Raw genomic sequence first — 20315 nt, 5'->3', positions numbered from 1 at the left:
CTCCGAGCTGGAGAGCTCCTCGCATCCCACGCCGATTCCAGTCCTAGGTGGAGGCTCTCCTCCACGGTGGCACCTCCTCCACGTGGCCCCTTTTTTTTAGGGATGCATGTGCTCCTCTGACAGTAGTCGTCAGCCATCCCTTTCAGCTGACGCAATCTCGCATCTTTTTCACCGAATCACTGAGGCAAGCTTCCTTCTTGATGGATCTGTTTAAATAGGTAATGATTTCTTTGAACCCTAGGAGCTTTGCTTTCTTCTCCAAATTTCGTTTCATCTGCCGTACGAAACTCTGTCTACGAGCTGTGTTCTCCTGGGAGTTTGTTCGTCGCCGTTCATCTGGGTTATTGATTTCCCAATTTTTCGCTCAGATTCAAGATCTCAGATCAATCAATCAGGTGCATCGAAACCTATTTTCCCCTTCATCCTTTTTCTTTTTCCTTCATTGTGTCGATCCTTGTGATGAATTTTGGCATCTGTTCCACGATTGACCCAGGTTTTATTGTCTATGATTTCTGAAATCCCTAATTGTGCAAATTCTGATCATTTTTGGTATCTGTTCTATGGTTAAGCGACATTTTATTCTCTAGGGTTTGTGAAATTCCTAATCTTGCAAATTGTGATCGTTTTGGGTATCTGTTCGATGTTTAACGCACATGTTATTGTGTAGGGTTTGTGAAATTTCTAATTTGCAAATTGTGTTTGTGACTTGATTTTTTTGTGGGTTCATGTTCTTGGTTACATTTTTTGGGTTTCGCTGTTAACCTTCATTTTGAACTCATTATCAGATCTACTTTTGTTACCTGTTGAATTGTTTGTTGCATGTGTGTTGTGTTTTTCATGAATATATTTTTAATTTTTTACTTTGTGTACATTCAACAAATCCCTTGAGTTTTTAAACTGTTTTCTGTATTTAGAAACATCTTCTGTTATATATGTTTGATGTAATATTCGTCTGAAAATGTGGTCTGGATACATAATAAGTTTGTACTGTATATTTTTCACTGGAAATTCGAAATTTGGGAATCATTATCAAGGTATGAGGTTTCAATCTCATCCCTTTCATGAATGTTGATGTCATTGAGAGATTTTTACTCATGTTTGTATATACTTTTTTTTTTCCACTCATCTCCTCTTTTCAATGTATCCTTACCTAACACATTTACCAACTCTCATTATGATGAGTAGAATCATTGTTTGGGGTAGTTGATTACTGCCTTCCCTATGGTCTTATGGCGTTTAGGTGCACTGTAGTAGGTATGGTCTCATATCTCAATTTTTGGTCCCTATTTCTTGATTTCTTGAAAGTTTCACTTGTTTTTCCTGTTTTTGTGTTGGTTCAGGTTTTTCTCCTATGATTAGTTGTCTCTATGCCATTGAATGGAGATGAGAATGTGGGAATGCCTATCAAGGTATGCGCTTTCTATCTAACCTATTTGGTGAGTATTGATGTGATTGATATGAATTGATTCATAGCATCTTCCTCATTGAATGAAAGATTTTTTTTTCAACTCAATTGCATTCTCAGTTTTTTTTATTATTTATGTAAAAATTATTTTGTATTTCACCTCTTGAAAAGACATGGGAGTCTTTTCCTGAATTTGAGATGTTATTCACAAAGAAAGTGGCTTTGTTAGAATAAGATGGCATCACTCCACTATTTGTGTTACTAGCTCTGCCCCAAAGTTTAACTAATTTTCACAATTTTTTTCATTCTTATTTTCTATTGATAATTAGAGAAAAAAATTATGGCATCACTCCACTATTTGTGTTTCTGGTTGCATGTGGGTTGTGTCGATGATTATGAAGGAATCGGTTTTATGTCATAATCTATTTTATCAGTGGTAATGTGATTCACAAATATTGATGTATAGCCTGTTGTTTATTTATTTATTTTTTAAGTTCAACTGAATTGGATTATATTTTTCTGTTGATTGTGTTAAATTTGTTTTATATTTCAGCTGTTAGATGGACATACACCTCCTTGGCCCCAAGTTAAGAGGTTCATTGAGAAAAGAATGGCCTTGTGCCAGTAAAATGGCTTTATAGTGTTCTTTGTCTAACTAGCACATGTCTTTAGCCAAAGAAAAAACTATCCAGCAGCTGGTCTTCCCATGAAAATGTGTTCTCCACACATAATAAGGTTGTGCTATATATTCTTTATTGGAAATTAAAAATTTTGGAATCATTATCAAGGTATGAGGTTTCAGTCTCATCCTTTTCATGAATGTTGATGTGATTGACAAATTTTTATTAATGTTTGTGTATACTTTTGTTCCCATTTATCTGCTGTTTCGAATGTATCCCTACCTAACACATTTACCAACTCTGATTGCCATCACTATAATCATTGTTTGGGGTAGTTGGTGACTGCTTTTCCTGTGGTCTAATGACATGTAGCTGCACTGTAGTAGGTGTGGTGTGATATCTCAATTTTTGGTCCCTATTTTTTGATTTCTCCAAAGGTTCATATCTCAATTTTTGGTCCCTATTTTTTGATTTCTCCACAGGTTCACTTCTTTTTCCTGTTTTTGTGTTGGTTCACCTTTTGCTGCTATGATTAGTTGTTTATGTGCCATTGAATGGAGATGAGAATGTGGGAATGCCTATCAAGGTATGGGCTTTCTATCTAACCTATTTGGTGAGTGGTGATGTGATTGATATGAATTGATTCATAGCTTCTTCCTCATTAAATGAATGATTTGGTTATTTAATTTTTTTGTGGGTTCATCTTCTTGGTTACAATTTTTGGGAGTTGGTGTTGACTTTCAGTTTGAACTCATTATCAGATCTCCATTTGTTACCTGTTGAATTGTTTGTTGCATGTGTTTTGTGTTTTTCATGAATATATTTTTAATTTTTTACTTTGTGTACGTTCAACAAATCCCTTGAGTTTTTAAACCGTTTTCTGTATTCAGTCCCCTTATCTATGTTTGATGTAATATTCGCATGAAAATGTGGTTTGGATACGTAATAAGGTTGTGCTGTATATTTTTCATTGGAAATTCAAAATTCGGGAATCATTATCAACGTATGAGGTTTCAATCTCATCCCTTCCATGAATGTTGATGTCATTGAGAGATTTTTACTCATGTTTGTCTATACTTTTTTTTCCCACTCATCTGCTATTTTGAATGTATCCTTACCTAACCAATTTATACCAACTCTCATTATCATGAGTAGAATCATTGTTTGGTGTATTTGATTATTGCCTTCCCTATGGTCTTATGACGTGTAGGTGCACTGTAGTAGGTATGGTCTCATATCTCAATTTCTGGTCCTTATTTGTTGATTTATTGAAAGTTTGACTTGTTTTTCCTGTTTTTGTGTTGGTTCAGGTTTTGCTCCTATGATTAGTTGTCTCTATGCCATTGAACGGAGATGAAAATGTGGGAATCTCTATCAAGGTATGAGCTTTCTATCTAACCTATTTGGTGAGTGGTGATGTGATTGATATGAATTGATTCATAGCTTTTTCCTCATTGAATGAAAGATTTGGTTATTTAACTCAATCTCATTCTCAATTTTTTTATTATTTACGTAAAAATTATTTTGTATTTCAGCTCTTGAAAAGACATGGGGTCTTTGTGCTGAATTTGAGATGTCATTCACAAAGGAACTGGCTTTGTTAGAATGAGATGGTATCACTCCACTATTTGTGTTACTAGGTGTGCCCCAAAGTTTAACTAATTTTCACAATTTTTTCCATTCTTATTTTGTATTGATAATTAGAGAAAAAAATGATGGCATACTCCACTATTTGTGTTTTTGGTTGCATGTGGGTTGTCTGGATGATTATGAATGAATGGGTTTTGTACCTAATCTATTCTATCAGTGGTGATGTGATTCACAAAAATTGATGTGTAGCCTGTTGTTTATTTATTTCTTTTTTAAGTTCAACTGAATTGGATTATATTTTTCTTTTGATTGTGTTAAATTTGTTTTATAGTTCAGCTGTTGGATGGACATACACCTCCTTGGCCTCAAGTTAAGAGGTTCATTGAGAAAAGAATGGCCTTGTGCGAGTAAAATGGGTTCATGTTATTCTTTGTCTAACTACCACATGTCCTTGGCCAAAGAAAAAACTATCCAGCAGCTGGTCTTCCCATGAAAATGTGTTCTCCACACATAATAAGGTTGTGCTATATATTCTTTATTGAAAATTGGAAATTTGGGAATCATTATGAAGGTATGAGGTTTCATTATCATCCATTTCATGAATGTTGATGTGATTGACAGGTTTTTATTCATGTTTGTCTATACTTTTGTTCCCATTTATCTGCTGTTTCGAATGTATCCCTACCTAACACATTTACCAACTCTCATTGCCATCACTAGAATCATTGTTTGGGGTAGTTGGTGACTGCCTTCCCTATGGTCTAATGACATGTAGCTGCACTGTAGTAGGTGTGGTGTGATATCTCATTTTTTGGTTCCTATTTTTTGATTTCTCGAAAGTATCACTTCTTTTTCCTGTTTTTGTGTTGTTTTAGCTTTTTCTGCTATGATTAGTTGTCTATGTGCCATTGAATGGAGATGAGAATGTGGGAATGCCTATCAAGGTATGGACTTTCTATCTAACCTATTTGGTGAGTGGTGATGTGATTCATATGAATTGATTCATAGCTTCTTCCTCATTAAATGAAAAATTTGGTTATTCAACTCCATTACCCTCCATTTCCCTCCTCAATTTGAATTCAAAAAGGTGAGATTGTGTCCTGGATTTTTTCTATAAATGGATGGTTAGTGAAGCACATTGAATGCACAAACATTCTGCTGTGTTGTATTTGCTCCTAAGCTATATTTATTTTAGAATTTTTCTGTTTATATTTTGATCTATTTCATCAACTCTCTTTATCTCCTTTCTTTTTACTGCAATGCCTCCTCCATTTGATATGATTTCTAAAATGCATCCTCCTAAAGAGGCTTGGAGGCTGAAAGTTAGGGTTCTAAGGCTTTGGGTTGTACCCTCTTTTGGTAACCATGAGGTTCCTAACTCAATGGAGATGATTTTCCTTGATGAGCATGTTAGCCTCTATTAGCTTCTCTTTTAAATATGGTTTTACTTGCTATTTTTTAAGTTTTCAACTTTAAATTATGTGTTTCATTAATCTGATTTGTTCTTTTGTTCTATTTCTAGTGTGAAAAAATTCAAGCTACAGTCAAGAAACCACTCCTTAATAGGTTTAGGGATCATATAGTTGAAGGACAAGTTTATAGAATAGCATATTTTACTGTTGTGTCAAGTCATGGTAGTTATAGAGCAACTTCTCATGAATTCAAATTGGTTTTCCTTCACCGAACCACTGTTGTAACATTTGATGAAGATGTTATCCCTAAGACTTGTTTCAACATGTTTCCTTTTTCTGAGCTGCTGAACATGACCCAAGATTATGATTTTTTAGTTGGTCTGTATATCTTCTTGCATTTCTGTTATTGAAGTTTTTTTTAACAAATCCTTTGAATAGTTAATAGGTTGTGTTTATTTGGAATAGATGTCATTGGTCTTTTAACTTCAGTCGGAGAAGAGAAAGAATATGCAAAAGAGGGGAAAATTGTGAAAATGATTGCATTGGAATTAACTTCAAAAGAGTATGTTCATTAAGTCATTTCTGGTGCTTTGTCTTTATCTTTCAATGATCTTTTTTTGCTTATTTTCTGTTTGATTCTTTGTCATCTTTTGAGTTTCAGTCTTACAGTACGATGTGCATTGTTTGGGGATTATGTTAATCAAGTAAATCATTTTCTTGCCTCTGGCTATGTGGAGCAGCCTGTTGTAGTCATTCAACTTGCAAAAGTCAAGTTCTTTAGGGGTATGTTGTTTTTTTTTCTGTACATCTCATGGCTGCTCTAGGTGTTGTCTCCAATAAAGTTTGCTAGACTCTTTCTTTGTTGCTGTGTAGGTCAAGTAGGTCTTCAAAATGTGATGTATGCCACTCAAATGTTATTTAATCCTGATATTCCTGAAGTTGTTGAATTCAGGCAGATGTTAGCATGCTTTATTTTGTTGATGTTTATTGTATTCTTTATTTACAAGCAATTTGGAGTAACAAGTACAACTATTTGCATTAATTTTTTTTTTAGTATGATTGAGCAAGATGTCAATGGTACCCAGCCACTGTTTATTGCAAATGAGGGTAAAGTTCTCTCCTTGGAAGATGATTTCATGCGTTTAACTAGAAAATGCACTATTGAAGAGCTTCAAGATAACAATCAGGTTGTCTTCTTTTGAGTTAGTTGTGTTTCTGTTTCTTTTATACACACATGAACCAAAAAAGAAAATCAAACAAGAATTTCCAGATCTATTTTTTCATTCATGTTGTTAATTAACTCTGAAATGCCCATTGGATAGGAGGGTTCTTTTATCATTTTTGGTGCAATCCAAGGTATTGTTGAGGATGGAGGTTGGTGGTATTCTGCTTGTGTGTGTGGAAAGGGTATCTATCCTCAAAATGGTGCATATTACTGTGATTTTTGTTTGAAGCACATAACTAATGTCACTCCAAGGTCAGAAATTTTGTTGAAAATGTCTTGTCATTTTATAGAGTGGATTATTTATAAAAATAAGGTTTCTTGGTATTATTTATTTGAATGATTGTGTTCCCCTTTTTTTTCCTCTCTCTGCAGATTTAAAATTAAAATAACAGTTGAAGATCATACTGGGGAGGGTATTTTCCTTCTCTTTAATCGTGAGGCATCTTATTTGCTTAAGAAATCATGTGCTGACTTGTTTACTGAGGTTCAAAGAGATGCAAGTGTATGTTGTTAGTTTTCTTTTATGTGTTGTTCACTTTATGGGATGCCATATTTCTTATTCAAACTCTATATTTCTTATGTATTACTTTCAAAATAGCTTATATGTAGGGATACTTATCCTCCCATATTCCAAGGCCTCATTGGAAAGAAGTTGTTGCTCAAGGTTGATACCAAAGGTGTCCCACATGATACATTTTATGGGACTTTCCGAGTTAGGAGAATTTGTGATGATTCCACCATTATTGCGATGTTTGAACTTCCCGATTATGATGCTGATGATGAGTCTACTCCAAAAAGGTTAGATATACATACAAATATTTTTAGATCGTGTTAATTCATCATTAATTTCTTATTTTTATTTTTTTATTGTGCTGTGGTGAATTTGTGTTATGGTCTTATGTGTTTTTAAACTCTTATGGCATATGAATAGGAGATGATTTACACAAATCTGTTCCTTGTGGAAAAGCGGATGTTGGTATTAAGAAGGAGTCTTCAGATAGTTTTATCAAAAGTGAGAAAGATGCTGGTGAGTATTCTGGGATTTTGTGTAAATCCCCTGTTCTTATAGATTTTTTGGCTGAAAAACAGCCTACTGTTTCCGGAGGGACTGAGTTTGTTGGCTTAATTGATGGTGAACATGGAAAAGAAGAGAAAACACCCAGCAATGATACTATTAGTGATGATCTTTCTGCTGAACTGGATATATTGCTTAGCTCAGCAGAAAAAGAAACTCAGGTGCTGATGTATAATATTTTTTTCTCATTCCTATGTGTGCTGTTTCTAATTGTATTTTGCATTCTTGAGTGAGTTTTATATCTTTTTTTAATTTCTTTGTCATAGGAGGTGTTGTCCCATGTTCTTGAAGCACCTTCGCAATATGGAGAAAAGCTTAGTCATGAAAATCATGTTGTCACCTCCAAGGGTAAGAGGAATTTGAATCCTCAATTTGAAGAGGCTGCTGTTGATGCAGATGAGCATGGGTTCAAGGTTGCCAAGGTTAAAGGAGTTTGATTGAAGGTGTGGAATTGAGCTGCTGTGTCTAGGTGTAAGTGTTTTATATAGTGTATCTCTAAGTATTTAGGAAGGCTTGTGATTCCAAATAGATTGACATGTAATCATGCTGGCTGGATGCTATTTTGATTTGACTTTTTTGGATTGTGTCCAACAAATAGGATTGTCAGATATAGGGGTTTTCCTTCTGTGATGGCTTGGGTAATGTGCCAACTAGGTCTATTCTCAACTCCTCCTTTTGTAATAGTGACTTTGCTAGGAATTGGACACATTTTCAATGTTGTACCCTCTTTAGGTTACATACTAGGATATGTGGTCAGATGTTGGAATCCTCCTTATCATATGACTTAGGGTATGTAATTGTGTATATCACTATCAATTAGGGGTGTAATTGGTTCGGTTTGGTTCGGTCGATTTTTTTGGTTTTTTTATTCCTAATAATCAGAATTTAAATTACCATAAAATGAACTTTAAAACTGTCAATAAACTAGAATAACAAGAGTATATCACATCCCAATTCAATACAAATTCAACTTAATTAACATAAAACAAATACAATAAAAAATGTCTAGTAAAACAACAAAAATAAACACACTTTAAACCGAAACAGTCACTTTAAAACAAATGAAAACTAAACAGCCACCATGCTTAATATGAATCCACACCAGACTCATCATCATCTTCCCCACACCAGACTCATCATCATCTTCCCCGGTTGGTGCAATTTCTACCAAAATAAAACAAAAAAAATCAATATGAATTATAAACATAAACAGAATATAGATTATAAATTATAAACATAAACCATAAAAGGAACTACAAGATAACAAATTAACGACACACATATATGCATAAAGAAATACAAATTAACGGCAGACATAAATATGCAGCCATAATGAAGAAAATAATAATTATGACTTGTTGATCCTTGATGCAATTTTCTAACAAAAATAAAAGAAAGAAGATATAAAAAGAAAAAACTTCTTTGAAAAAATTATCAAGTGAAAAACAGTACAAAATCATTGTTCTGCTTCAAAATACAAAACCGGCAGGAGCACAAAGTTGACAAGCAAGGTAATCTGGTTTGACACAGTCTGCCGATCATGCCTCTAATCCAAAATAATTTAACTCCAACAAATGTCATCTGGTTTCAGATTATTAAAACAGATTATAAAACATATTATATGCATTAAAGCATATTATATGCAGCCACAACAAATTATATGAGTTGATTAGATTAATGCAGTAAAGAACTAAGATAAATTCTGCAGCAAGATGTTAGGCTAGCTGAGATATAAGTGCAGAAAAGAAGTGATTGCGTAATATTTTATGACTAGAATTGATAGGATAGAATTATATCCATTGACTACACCATAGACCTTATATATATATAGCTATAAGACTAACTACTTTTTGTTATTGAAACAGAACACTAACTAATGAAACTCTCCCCTATTTGCTTGTTGTACGTTCCATAATTTTTACTGATTCTTGATTTTCTTCTTTATGGAAACATTGTTAACTTTTTATTGGATAAAACAGAGACCAGGGTTTGGTAAACAAGATAAAAAGCAAGAACAATAATTAAGCAACAACAATAAAATTCTGCAGAAAAAAATTTCAATGAAACTTATCTTTCTAATTAAGCACAAACTAGCAACAACAATAATTTTAATTAGTAACAGGCTAACAGCAACAACAATAATTTTAATCAGTAACAGCAACAACAATCAGGGACAAATTAAGCACAAACCAGTAAGAGCCCTCAGAGACAAAATCAATTATAAAAATTTGAAAATCAGATCTAACCTCCGAAGAAGACATTGTTCAGGTGCTTTTTGTAGGAGAGGGCTCGGCGACTGCAGTGCTGCTCTGCTTAGGGTTTCTTGCCACGACTTAGGGTTTGTTCCGACGGCTTATGACTGGACGAGGGCGTGGACTCTGGACTGCACGAGGACGCGAACTGGACGATGCTGCTGGCTACACGATGATGCTAATCTTTGCTACGCCTGCAAGCCTGCGATGGAGATGAATGGACGATGCTCTCTGGCTCTCTGGCTCTCTCAGGCTCTCATTCTCCCAGACATGGCCGCGTGGAGGTGGAAGAATGGAAGATGGAAGTGAGCTGTGGCCTATGGGTGAGTGGGTGTCTCGTGTCTGTGTGAGGAGTGAGCAGTGAGCACCACTGAGGGTGAGTGAGTGAGTACGCCGCGTGAGTGAAAGGAAGAGAGAGTGAGGCTGTGAGGGTATTCAGAGTCTAGGCTTTTATACCTAGGTTAAATCAGTAAGGGTAAATCAGTAAAAAGAATCACTTATGCAGCATCCTATTCGGTTCGGTTTGGTTCGGTTCGGTTTTTACTAAACCAACCGAAAACTGAATCAAACCGATCGATTTAGTTCGAAAAAAACAAAAAAAAACCGATTTTTTCGGTTTTTCAATTGGTTGTTGTAATTTTCGGTTCGGTTTTACGGTATTTTTCGGTCCGGTTCGGTAACTTACACCCCTACTATCAATCAATATTTTAATGAAATGCAGCAGTTCTTATTTATATTTGTTTATTGTTGTACAACTTTATCTTTTCATGTTGATTAGTTATTGGTGTTCATTATAATACTTTATTTCTTTCATTTTCTGCGTTTTCAAAGGTGTGCATGGTTATATGAGTTCTTTGTTGGTGTGTTTGATAACTTTTGCTCCCAGTCATCCCCCTCCCCCTCCCTCCGCTTTTGTTTTTCATCTGTTGCTTATAGGAACTTAACGATGTGCATGTCTTTTTGGCAATGAATTAGGGATTTTTCTTACCTTTTATGTTTCAACCTCTTGTTCTGTTTAGTACGAGTAACAAAGATGTCTCATAACTCTGTTCGTGCTAGAGAGTATAGGTGAAATTTTTTGAAAAGAAAGCAAACACAGAGTCCCCATCGAAATGTAATAGGTCAGTACTGAGTTGACTTTCATGATATTTTTAGTGTTTTATACTCCAATTTTCAATGATTTGATATCTATGCGACTGTTTGTAATTTTTTTTTCTTTTGTAATGCTTTAGAGGTCCTTGATTCCTCGATGCCTGCTCTCTCTTGGAATGATTATATGGGTAATTTTTATTGCTCTCTTTATATTTTTGTAGTTAATCTTTGTGTTTCTAATAATTTATCTATTTATTTTATATGTTTTCAATGTTTCTATTTCTTCTTATGTTTTAGAAAATTTATTTGAGGTGTCCCAGAATGTTAATCAGAGTTCAAATCTTATTTTGTCAGGTATAATAATATCTTTAAGTATTTTATCCCCGTCCGATTTTTTTCTGTTAAATTATATTTTAAGTTTCTTTGATTTATATCTAATTGCAAATGTATTTAAGTAATTTATTATTGTTTTTTTATGCTGTTACACCTAAAAGGGTTACTTTAACTATTAGTAACCCAGAGAATTTCTAATTAAACATATGACTAGACTTCTGTACTTGGTCTCCTTTGAATTTGACAACTCAATTAATATTTGTAGAATCAAACGTGGTTTAATAATTCTAGATATGATTTAAAGTGATTATAATAACCCTAAATTGTGATAAGTAGTTATTAAATTAGGTAACATAATCGTGAGATTGTTTAGTTGTTGTTGTTTACATGGCTGAAAGTTATTCAAATAGTTAATAATTGATTCAAAGTGCATAGTTATTGAAGGTAATTAGATTAGCTAGCGTAAGCCTGACCAGTTGTCGCATGTGGTAAACATAATTAATGCCATTATAAAATTTTTTATTGAATTGTTTAGATCAGTAGATAGGTTTAATTTATGTAGTTCTTTCAAACATACACAAGGACTAGAGGTTATTAAATTGTTTAATTAGTTTTTATTTTTGTCTTGAACAATATGAAAAGTTTGTTGGTTATGTGATTGGAATCACGTAATTAGTTAATTAGTTAACTTTTCTAGCTAAATAATAGACCAGGGGTATTTGTTGAAAGTTTCTTAGTTTTATGTATAGTTCTCAGAACTGAATTGGTGATCGAACCAGTCAGGTTACTGGGTCACTAGTTCACTTGTTCAACCGGTGAGTCACTGGTTGAACCGATATAACCGTTCGTACGTCAATAAAAGATATAAAATAGTAAAAAATTGAATAAAGTGACAATTAGGTCCATCCTTAAAATTTTCTACTTCAGATTAATTAGCCCTTGAAAAAAAAAATTAAATATGTATTTGGTCCTTCAAGATAGTAAACCATGAACACATTACGTCCCTCTATTAATTTATCATGTGAAATTTAGTGGTGATGCTTAGATGTCCCTACTAATTTGTCCTAAGGCAAAATCTTCGAAGACTTACTAACTCAATACTCTAAAAAATTTTAAATAGATATCTTTACTAAGATTTTAATATGTAAATGTAAATATTTTAATATGTGATACTTATTTTAATAATTCTATAAATTCTAAAGAGTTAAAAAAATTGAGTATGAAACTAAAATTAAATTAAATAAATATAAATAATTCAATTGTGTATGTATATAATATATAGAATAATCAGCACGTAGATTGATAAATGAACACAACAGCTTGGTGGTATTCCTTATGCTTACCTAGCAAGGAGACATGGGTTCAATACTCATTGCAAGCATTTTTGAATATTCAATCCAATATTCAAATGCTGCATCGAACTGGCCAGTTTTGGTTGGTTTCATCCGGTTTGTGAGGAACCTGCCGGTTTTAATCGGTTTACATCCTTCTTCGGTTCAAAGGTAAACCCGAACCGGCCAGACTACCAGTTTGACTGGTTCATCGATTTTTCGGCCGAACCGACAGGTCTGGTCCGGTTCTTACAGCTATGGTTTTATGTCATAATCAGTAGTTATACATTAAAAAAAGTTTAATTATTATGTCGATTCCTTTAATTTTTGCAAATCTTCTATTAGTTCCATATAAATATTTTTTGTTTTAGTTCTCTTTGTCAAATTTTTTTTTTCAGTTTCTTCAATTATGCCTCTCTCGATAGTGATTTGGTAAATTGTATGACGAGCTATTTACAATAAATAATATGATGCATGGATTGAAGTAAGAGAAAAAGAAAGCCTTGGTAGCCAATTAAGAAAAAAAATTGTGCAATGACTCAATTAAAGTTAAAAACAAAAATATAGGCACTTGTTTTAAAATTTTACAAAATTCTAAGGACCAATTGAGTCATTAGCGTCTAAAAAAAATACAAAATGATTCTAATAGTAATTTAGATTATTTCATTTGAACGTTCGTAGTTAGTATCAGTGATTAAAATAATAAAACAAAGTCTATTCTAATGTTAACAAAAATGAAACTGTTCTTGAATATGCATTTAGGTTTATTTATATTTACTTAGTTGATAAATGAATGTTTAATTTTTATTGATTTTCATAGTTTATTACATTTGTAGTGTTCAGCTTGCATGTTCATTATTAGATAATTAATTGATTTCTTATTGCATGATTAATTTTTGTTTATATTTGGTTGTCGAATATATCTTTACATAAGTTTGTCTTATTTTAAATCAAAATGGATGATATAGACCAATCAGAAATATATGATCCTTCCATAAATTCATTCAGTCAAGTTGGTTCTGTTATTGATCATCCTCTGTTCTTGCAAAGTGAGATACAAGGTACGCTCTCTTTCTTAAATAATATATTATTCAAGAATAGTAAAATAGAATCCTTATTTATTTAGTGCTAAAAGATCCCATTGTGATTATATCATGAGATATTATTCAGTTAGTGTAAAATAGAAATAGTGTTTTGTGATATATTTTTCTCACAAGATTCAAATGAGTCAAGTATTTAGTCTATATTATATCTTTATGCTAATGGTTTATTCATTTTATGTTGAATCTATTTCGTGTCATATAATTCAGATGAAATTCTTTTATTGTTGTGCATATTTTTCTCGATTTTATGTTTACCAGGTTGCCTTGATGTTGGTGACCCTAACTATGAATGTTCAATTTGTGGCGCGTATTTCTGGTTATTAGAACGTGTTGAAAGAGACTCTACAGTTAATCGTCCAATTTTTACTGTTTGTTGCTCAAAGGGAAAAATTCAGTTACCTTATCTTCGAAAGCCCCCAGATCTGTTATATAATTTGATCAATGGACATGATAGCAAGAGTTTGTACTTCTAGAAAAATATTCGATCTTATAACAGTATGTTTGCCTTCACGTCTCTTGGCGGTAAGGTATTGGATTCAGTGAATGATGGGAGGGGCCCACCGCAGTTTATAATAAGTGGTCAAAATTATCATCGGATTGGAAGTTTGCTCCCAGATGCTGGTGAGAAGCCTAAATTTGCGCAGTTATACATATACGACACTCAGCATGAGATAATGCATAGGCAGCAAATCTTTGGATATGTGTGTTTGAAATTTTGTTGTTTAGCTTTTTTGTTGTATTTTGCTGATGTTTTATTGTTATTTGTATTGGAAATTAGGTTTATAGCTGTGACTTCATAGTTATACTTTGTTTTGTTCCAGTTATAATATGCTATTAGTCATTTTTTGCTAATAATTATATATCAAAATATGTTAGAATTGTATTTTGTGTGGTTTTTAAATATATTTTTTGTGGTTAATGTATATTTGTTTTAGGCAAACATCTGAGATAGATAAAGAATTGATAACTGAGTTGTTGCAAATGATCGATACTCATAATGTCATAGCACAGTCATTTCGAAGAGTTAGAGAATTCTATCAGTATCATCCATATGAGATTTTCTCATTGAAGTTGTATTCGCAACGGAACGTTGATCGAAGAATGTATAGTGCTCCCTCTTGCGATGAAGTTGCTGCTTTGATTGTTGGAGATTTTGATTCGTCGGACCATGGTCGTGACATTATTGTTCGATCTACTGGTGGTCGGTTGCAACGTATATATGAAACTCATGCTCTGTATTGACCGTTACAGTATCCTCTGTTGTTTTCATATGGCGAGGATGGTTATCAGTTGAACATTGGTTATCGAGGTGAACAGCTTGGATATGTTCCTGGAAGGAGAACAAGAGTTTCCCTCAGGGAATTCATATGTTTTTGTCTCCAGATTAGGGAGCACGAAGATGGAATTATTCACAAGTGTAGCCGGTTGTTTCAATAATTTGTGGTTGATTGTTTCACCATGATTGAGTCCCAGAGGTTGTATGAGATTAGAATGAAGCAAAGTACAATTAGAGGAGAAGTCCTTCAAGGAATAGAGGAGGCTATGCATCGTGGCGATGACGAGGCTTCTTCAATTGGGACACGAATCATTTTGCCTTCCTCCTTCACTGGTGGTAGACGTTATATGTTTAACCGTTGTCAGGATGCCATGGCGATTTGTAAACATTTTGGCTATCCAGATTTATTCCTCACTATTACGTGTAATCCAAATTGGCCTGAGTTTCAGCGGTTTACGGAGTGAGAGTGAATTCCCATCGCTGATCGTCCTGATATCTCTTGTCGTGTCTTTCATGCCAAGTTGAAGTGCCTTCTTAGCGATCTCAAGGAAGGTGTGTTTTTTGGTCCACTTAATGCAGGTATGTTCTTTTCTCGCTTAGCATTTCAATTTCTGTCTATCGTCTTTTGACATGTATTTGTATGGCTTCTTTAGGATGTTTTTTCTATTTTTTAGGTATGTATACTATTGAGTTCCAAAAAAGAGGTCTACCGCATGCACACATGTTACTCTGGCTTAACGGGAAAAGCAACTTACAAAGTGTTGAAATTCTTGATGAATTCATCTGTGCTGAGCTACCCAATCCCCAAAAATTTCCATCTCTTTATAATGTCGTCACTAAGTACATGATCCATGGTCCCTGTGGTCGACTTAGACCGAGTTTTCCTTGCATGAAAGATGGTAAGTGCTCAAAATTTTATCCGAAAAGATTCGTTGACCAAATGAGCTTTGATGAAGATGGCTATCCAATAAATAGACGTCATAATATCGGTGTCACAGTGAAGATCAACGATGTCGATATCGACAACAGATTTGTTGTGCCCTATAATCCACTGTTGTTAATGAAATATCAAGCTCACATAAATCTCGAGTTCTGTAATAAGTCAAACGTCATTAAGTATCTTTTTAAGTATGTTAACAAGGGTCCGAATCAGGTGACTGCAACTATTGAAGAAACATATGATGTTGGTGAATCTTCTCAGGTGGTTGATGAGATCAAACAGTATTATGATTGTCGTTATTTGTCACCGTCTGAATCCATGTGGAGAATTTTTGCTTTCGATATTCATCAAAGATGGCCGTCGGTACAGAGGTTGACTTTTCACTTGCCGAACCAGCAACATGTTGTATTCGATGATGCTGATAGCACTACTCATGTTTATTTGCGCAACAAAGATTTGTTGACGATGTTTACGGGTTGGATGATGGCCAACAGGCGGTTTTTGGAGGGGCGGTCTCTAACATATGTTGAATATCCAGGCAAATTTGTCTATTGTTTGAGGAGCAGGGAGTGGAAGCCAAGACAGAGGGGATTCTCAATTGGAAGATTGAGTTTTGCTCATCCCTCATCCGGTGAACTTTTCTACATGCGGATGCTTTTGAATGTGCAGAGAGGTTGTACCAGTTTTCGAAGTATAAGAACCGTGAATGGTGTTACTTATGATACATTTCAAGAGGCATGTTCTGCCATGGGATTCTTGATAGATGATAAGGAGTATGTTTCTGCTATTAAGGAAGTTGCCGAGTTAGCGTCAGCTGCACAGCTTAGGAGGCTTTTTGTGATGTTGCTGCTATCTGGTTCCATGGGAAGACCTCTGTCAGTTTGGGAGCAAACTTGGTGTTATTTGTCTGATGATATTCTTTACCGCAGAAGACATGAGCTGCAATATCCTGGTAAGATTTTTGTTCATCGTGAATTTATTACGTGACAGGTAGGCACACACGCATGCACACAGTAGAGAAGTTATATTATGGTGCTAATATTTATTAATTATCGTTAAACGTAGATCTAACTATGAGTCAGGACGAGTTGCAAACGTTTTGTTTGTTGGAGATTGAAAAACTATTGCAGAGTAATGGAAAATCATTGAGAAATTATGCTAGCATGCCGGTTCCTAATAACTCTTTAGTCTCTCAATTTAGCAATTTGATGCTGTTGCGTGAGTTACAGTATGATACTGTTTCTTTGTCTCGTGAGCACGATGCAAATATCTTAAAGTTAAATGAAGAACAGAAGGTGGTTTACGATAAAATTATTGACTGTGTTTCGAATAAGAGGGATGGATTCTTTTTTGTGTACGGGTTTGGTGGCACTGGAAAAACTTTTTATACAGAGTTTTGTCAGCTAGATTGCGATATGAGAAAAAGATTGTTATAAATGTTGCTTCTAGTGGTATTGCTTCTCTGTTGTTACCTGGTGGTAAGACGGCGCATTCTATGTTCAATATTCCTGTTGAGCGGACTGAAGACACTGTTTGCCAGATTAAGAAGGATAGTCCAAAAGCTGAGGTATTTCGATTGGCCGATTTGATTATTTGGGATGAGGCACCGATGACTAACAAATTAGCATTTGAAGCTCTCGATAGGACGTTGCGTGATATAATGGTTTTGGTCTCTGATAGGAATAAAGATTTACCTTTTGGTGAGAAGGTGGTCATTCTGGGTGGTGATTTCAGGCAGGTCTTGCCAGTTATTTCAAAAGGTTCGCGTGCTGAGATTGTGATGGCTTCCATAAATTCTTCTGCCATTTGAAAATATTGCGAAGTTTTGCGACTGACAAAAAATATGAGGTTAGCAATCGGATCGGAACAATCAACTGCTCAGGAGTTAAGGTCGTTTTCAGATTGGATACTTCAAATCGGTGAAGGTCGATGTGGAACAGTGGTCAATGATAAACTTTTTGTTGATATTCCTTCTGATCTAATCATTCATGTCTTGGAAAATCCAGTGGAAGATATTGTAAATACAATTTATCCGAATTTGGTTCAGAATTTTCGTGATCCAAGTTTTTTCCAAGATAGGGCAATACTCGCTCCGACTGTCGACAATGTTGAAGAGATAAACAATTATATAGTTGACTTGTTGCCCGGTGAGGAGAAAAATTATCTCAGTGCTGATTCGATATGTGGTAGTGATGCCTATTCTGATGTTGATGTTGATTGGATAACTATTGAATTCTTGAATCAGATTAGGTGTTCTGGTCTACCTAATCATTCGTTGAAGTTGAAAATAGGCGTGCCTATTATTTTGTTGAGGAATATTGATCCGGCTGGGGGTTTGTGTAATGGGACTCGACTTGTTGTGCGAGATCTAGGGACAAATGTGATCGGTGCTGATATTGTTTCTGGTAGCAATGTTGGGGATAAAGTTTTTATCACCAGAATGAATATGATTCCAGTGATACGGTTATACCGTTTAAATTCCAACGCCGTCAATTTCCGGTTTCTCTGTCGTTTGCGATGACAATCAACAAAAGCCAGGGTCAGACATTATCAATAGTTGGTTTGTTCTTGCGTCGTCCTGTGTTTTCTCACGGTCAACTTTATGTAGCTCTTTCCCGAGTTAGGAATAGAAATGGTCTTAAGATTTTACTTTGTGATGAAGGATTAGTTGATGCTGCCAGGACTGAAAACGTTGTATTTAAGGAAGTTTTTGATAAGATATAATGTAGTTTTTTGTTATATCTTTCAATCTTATCTGTGTAATTTATAGTTTTGTTCTGGTGTATGTCTTCTTTAGAGAGGGAGATCTTCTTTGGAATATGTGTAAAATTGTCTCAAGGATTTCGTGTGCACTAGATGCATCATTTTTTATGAACCACTAGCTTCTATTAAATGAAAATTAAAGGATGTTATGAAAGAAGAGTATTCATATGCTTTATAAATATAGAATATATTAGTATATATATATACATTAACACCATTTTAATGCATAATATTTTAAAAATGGCAAGTATAATCTTAGTTTAAAATGAATATAAAACATATCAATACATGTAAAAATATCTTTCATTTATTAAAATTAATTATTATACTATACTATTTTGAATGACATGATGTAAGGATATAAAATATATCAATACATATAAAAAATATTTTTTGTTTATTGAAATTAATTATTATTATACTATACTATACTATTTTTAATAACATGTTATTCTCAATGATTACAAAGATGAAATTTTTACTTATATTTTCTTATATTTATGGATCATGGTTTTGCTTTTGTGAATCATTGTCTACGTATGGGGTTTGTAGCTAATCTACTTTCTTAGTGGTGATGTGGTTGGCAGAGTTTTTCCAACAAAGTGGATTTATAGATCCATCCTCTCCTATTCGAGTTTTGCATTCCCATTTTCATTCTCATTCACTAATCCATTTGAATTGTTTGTTATATTGTTTAATTTTATTTTTGTATTTTTTTAGTCAAAATTATTTTATATTTCATCTCTTCATTTCATAGACGTAAAGTTGTTTGCGCTGAATTTAATAAATTCATTGAGAAAGGAATGGGTGTTGTGACACCGAGTTGGCATGATGGTCTTGCGTTATCTTCCCTTGAAAATTCAGTTTTTTGTTTATAATTTTACATGTTATGTAACCACTGACTACTGAGACTGGATGTGATTGAAAGTTCGAAAATTGAAACACAGAAATCTATTGATGACGATGATGATGTAAGACGGTATAGGGGGAGAAAATGAAGTATACGTTACCAATAAATATATAAATAAATAAATTGCATAATATATAGTGTATTTAAAAGAAAAAAAAGAAAGAATACTCCGAATAAATAAATTTCACCCGACTAATCATGAGTATTGAAATAAATGGCTTAAACTTGTTGGGTTAGTTTGTTGATATACTTAGATAAAAAATTTAATAATAAAATATGACCATTTTATTAATAAAAAATAATTATTTATCTTTTGTTAGAAAGAAAAGTCAGATGATATCAATGCAAATTTGATTTTAATCTGTCAAAAAAATTTGATTTTAATCTAAATTATATCTTTTGTTAGAAAAAGAATTTCTTGGTGCCTTCTGTCTTCTATTTTTTTATTATTATTTTGGTTCTAATATTTAGGTCAAATTCTAATTTGATGTCTAATATTTTAAATATTTTATTTTAGTGCAGAATAATTTTGCACGAGTTTAATATTTTTTCACTCTTAAATTTGATACAAATTTTTTGTATCAGGAAATATTTTGTATTAGACTATTGAGATTTTAAGTACTTAATTATGCACTAAAATGTTATGCATTTATTAGAGTCTATCAAGGTTCTTTTTTTATATTAACCTTTGATTTCTATATAATGTAATCAAATAGTCTATATAAATATGGGATATTGTATAAGCAGATAATTGTTGTGCTCATTTAAAAGATACCCTCTTCTTTAGTGGATAAATTTGATGATTCATATTTTTATATTTTATTTTGATTCTTTTTTTTGTTTAAAAAGCCATTTTTTAAATAGAGTTATTTTGTTTGATATGAAAAAGTTATTTTATTACGTGATTTTGAAAATATTCAATCTTATTAAAAATATTAGTTATTTACTCTTTTTAACTTGATATTATTTTTTCCAAAAAAAGATAAAA

The 20315-nt window shown here is 33.5% G+C and overlaps 4 protein-coding genes and 1 long non-coding RNA gene across 5 annotated transcripts; all 5 read left to right on the top strand.

The window, feature by feature from the left end:
• Positions 1-263: 263 nt before the first annotated feature.
• LOC148572536 (uncharacterized) lies at positions 264-2297 on the top strand. Its single transcript, XR_015907677.1, has 3 exons — positions 264-1254; positions 1341-1409; positions 1959-2297. It is a non-coding gene; the product is annotated as an uncharacterized LOC148572536 (long non-coding RNA).
• A 2577-nt stretch (positions 2298-4874) lies between these two features.
• On the top strand, positions 4875-5992 carry LOC148572535 (replication protein A 70 kDa DNA-binding subunit C-like; the record flags this gene model as incomplete). The annotated part of the gene is made up of 5 exons (XM_088507579.1): positions 4875-5024; positions 5138-5429; positions 5493-5589; positions 5689-5810; positions 5901-5992. Coding segments are annotated over exons 1-5 (753 nt in total), but the record flags the coding sequence as incomplete, so codon positions are not given.
• Positions 5991-8273, top strand: LOC107633746 (uncharacterized). Its single transcript, XM_088509643.1, has 6 exons — positions 5991-6214; positions 6350-6504; positions 6625-6754; positions 6851-7082; positions 7187-7488; positions 7594-8273. The coding sequence occupies exons 1-6, from the start codon at positions 6008-6010 to the stop codon at positions 7762-7764; spliced, it is 1197 nt and encodes a 398-aa protein (XP_088365769.1). The 5' UTR covers positions 5991-6007; the 3' UTR covers positions 7765-8273.
• A 7381-nt stretch (positions 8274-15654) lies between these two features.
• On the top strand, positions 15655-17464 carry LOC107633747 (uncharacterized). Its single transcript, XM_016337348.1, has 3 exons — positions 15655-16606; positions 16720-16930; positions 17047-17464. Exons 1-3 carry the CDS (start codon positions 15655-15657, stop codon positions 17462-17464), a joined length of 1581 nt encoding a protein of 526 aa, XP_016192834.1.
• Positions 17465-17497: 33 nt separating this feature from the next.
• Positions 17498-18175, top strand: LOC107633748 (uncharacterized). Its single transcript, XM_016337349.1, has one exon. The coding sequence runs from the start codon at positions 17498-17500 to the stop codon at positions 18173-18175; it is 678 nt and encodes a 225-aa protein (XP_016192835.1).
• The last annotated feature ends 2140 nt before the right edge of the window (positions 18176-20315 follow it).

Source organism: Arachis ipaensis, chromosome B3 (genome assembly GCF_059453495.1).
Source record: "Arachis ipaensis isolate K30076 ecotype BB chromosome B3, ASM5945349v1, whole genome shotgun sequence".
Lineage (NCBI taxonomy): Eukaryota > Viridiplantae > Streptophyta > Magnoliopsida > Fabales > Fabaceae > Arachis > Arachis ipaensis.
Note: the sequence above shows the minus strand (reverse complement) of the source record. Positions and strands in the feature narration are given on the sequence as shown.

Bases quoted from the DNA above. Each gene is read 5' to 3' on its own strand.
- LOC107633746 (XM_088509643.1), top strand. From the start codon at position 6,008: ATGTTTATTGTATTCTTTATTTACAAGCAATTTGGAGTAACAAGTACA. The intron at 6,505-6,624 runs GTCAGAAATTTT...CTCTCTCTGCAG, and splicing joins ATAACTAATGTCACTCCAAG to ATTTAAAATTAAAATAACAG. The intron at 7,083-7,186 runs GTTAATTCATCA...TATGAATAGGAG, and splicing joins TACAAATATTTTTAGATCGT to ATGATTTACACAAATCTGTT.
- LOC107633747 (XM_016337348.1), top strand. From the start codon at position 15,655: ATGAGCTTTGATGAAGATGGCTATCCAATAAATAGACGTCATAATATC. The intron at 16,607-16,719 runs GTAAGATTTTTG...CGTTAAACGTAG, and splicing joins ACATGAGCTGCAATATCCTG to ATCTAACTATGAGTCAGGAC. The intron at 16,931-17,046 runs GTTAAATGAAGA...CTTTTTATACAG, and splicing joins CACGATGCAAATATCTTAAA to AGTTTTGTCAGCTAGATTGC.
- LOC107633748 (XM_016337349.1), top strand. From the start codon at position 17,498: ATGAGGTTAGCAATCGGATCGGAACAATCAACTGCTCAGGAGTTAAGG.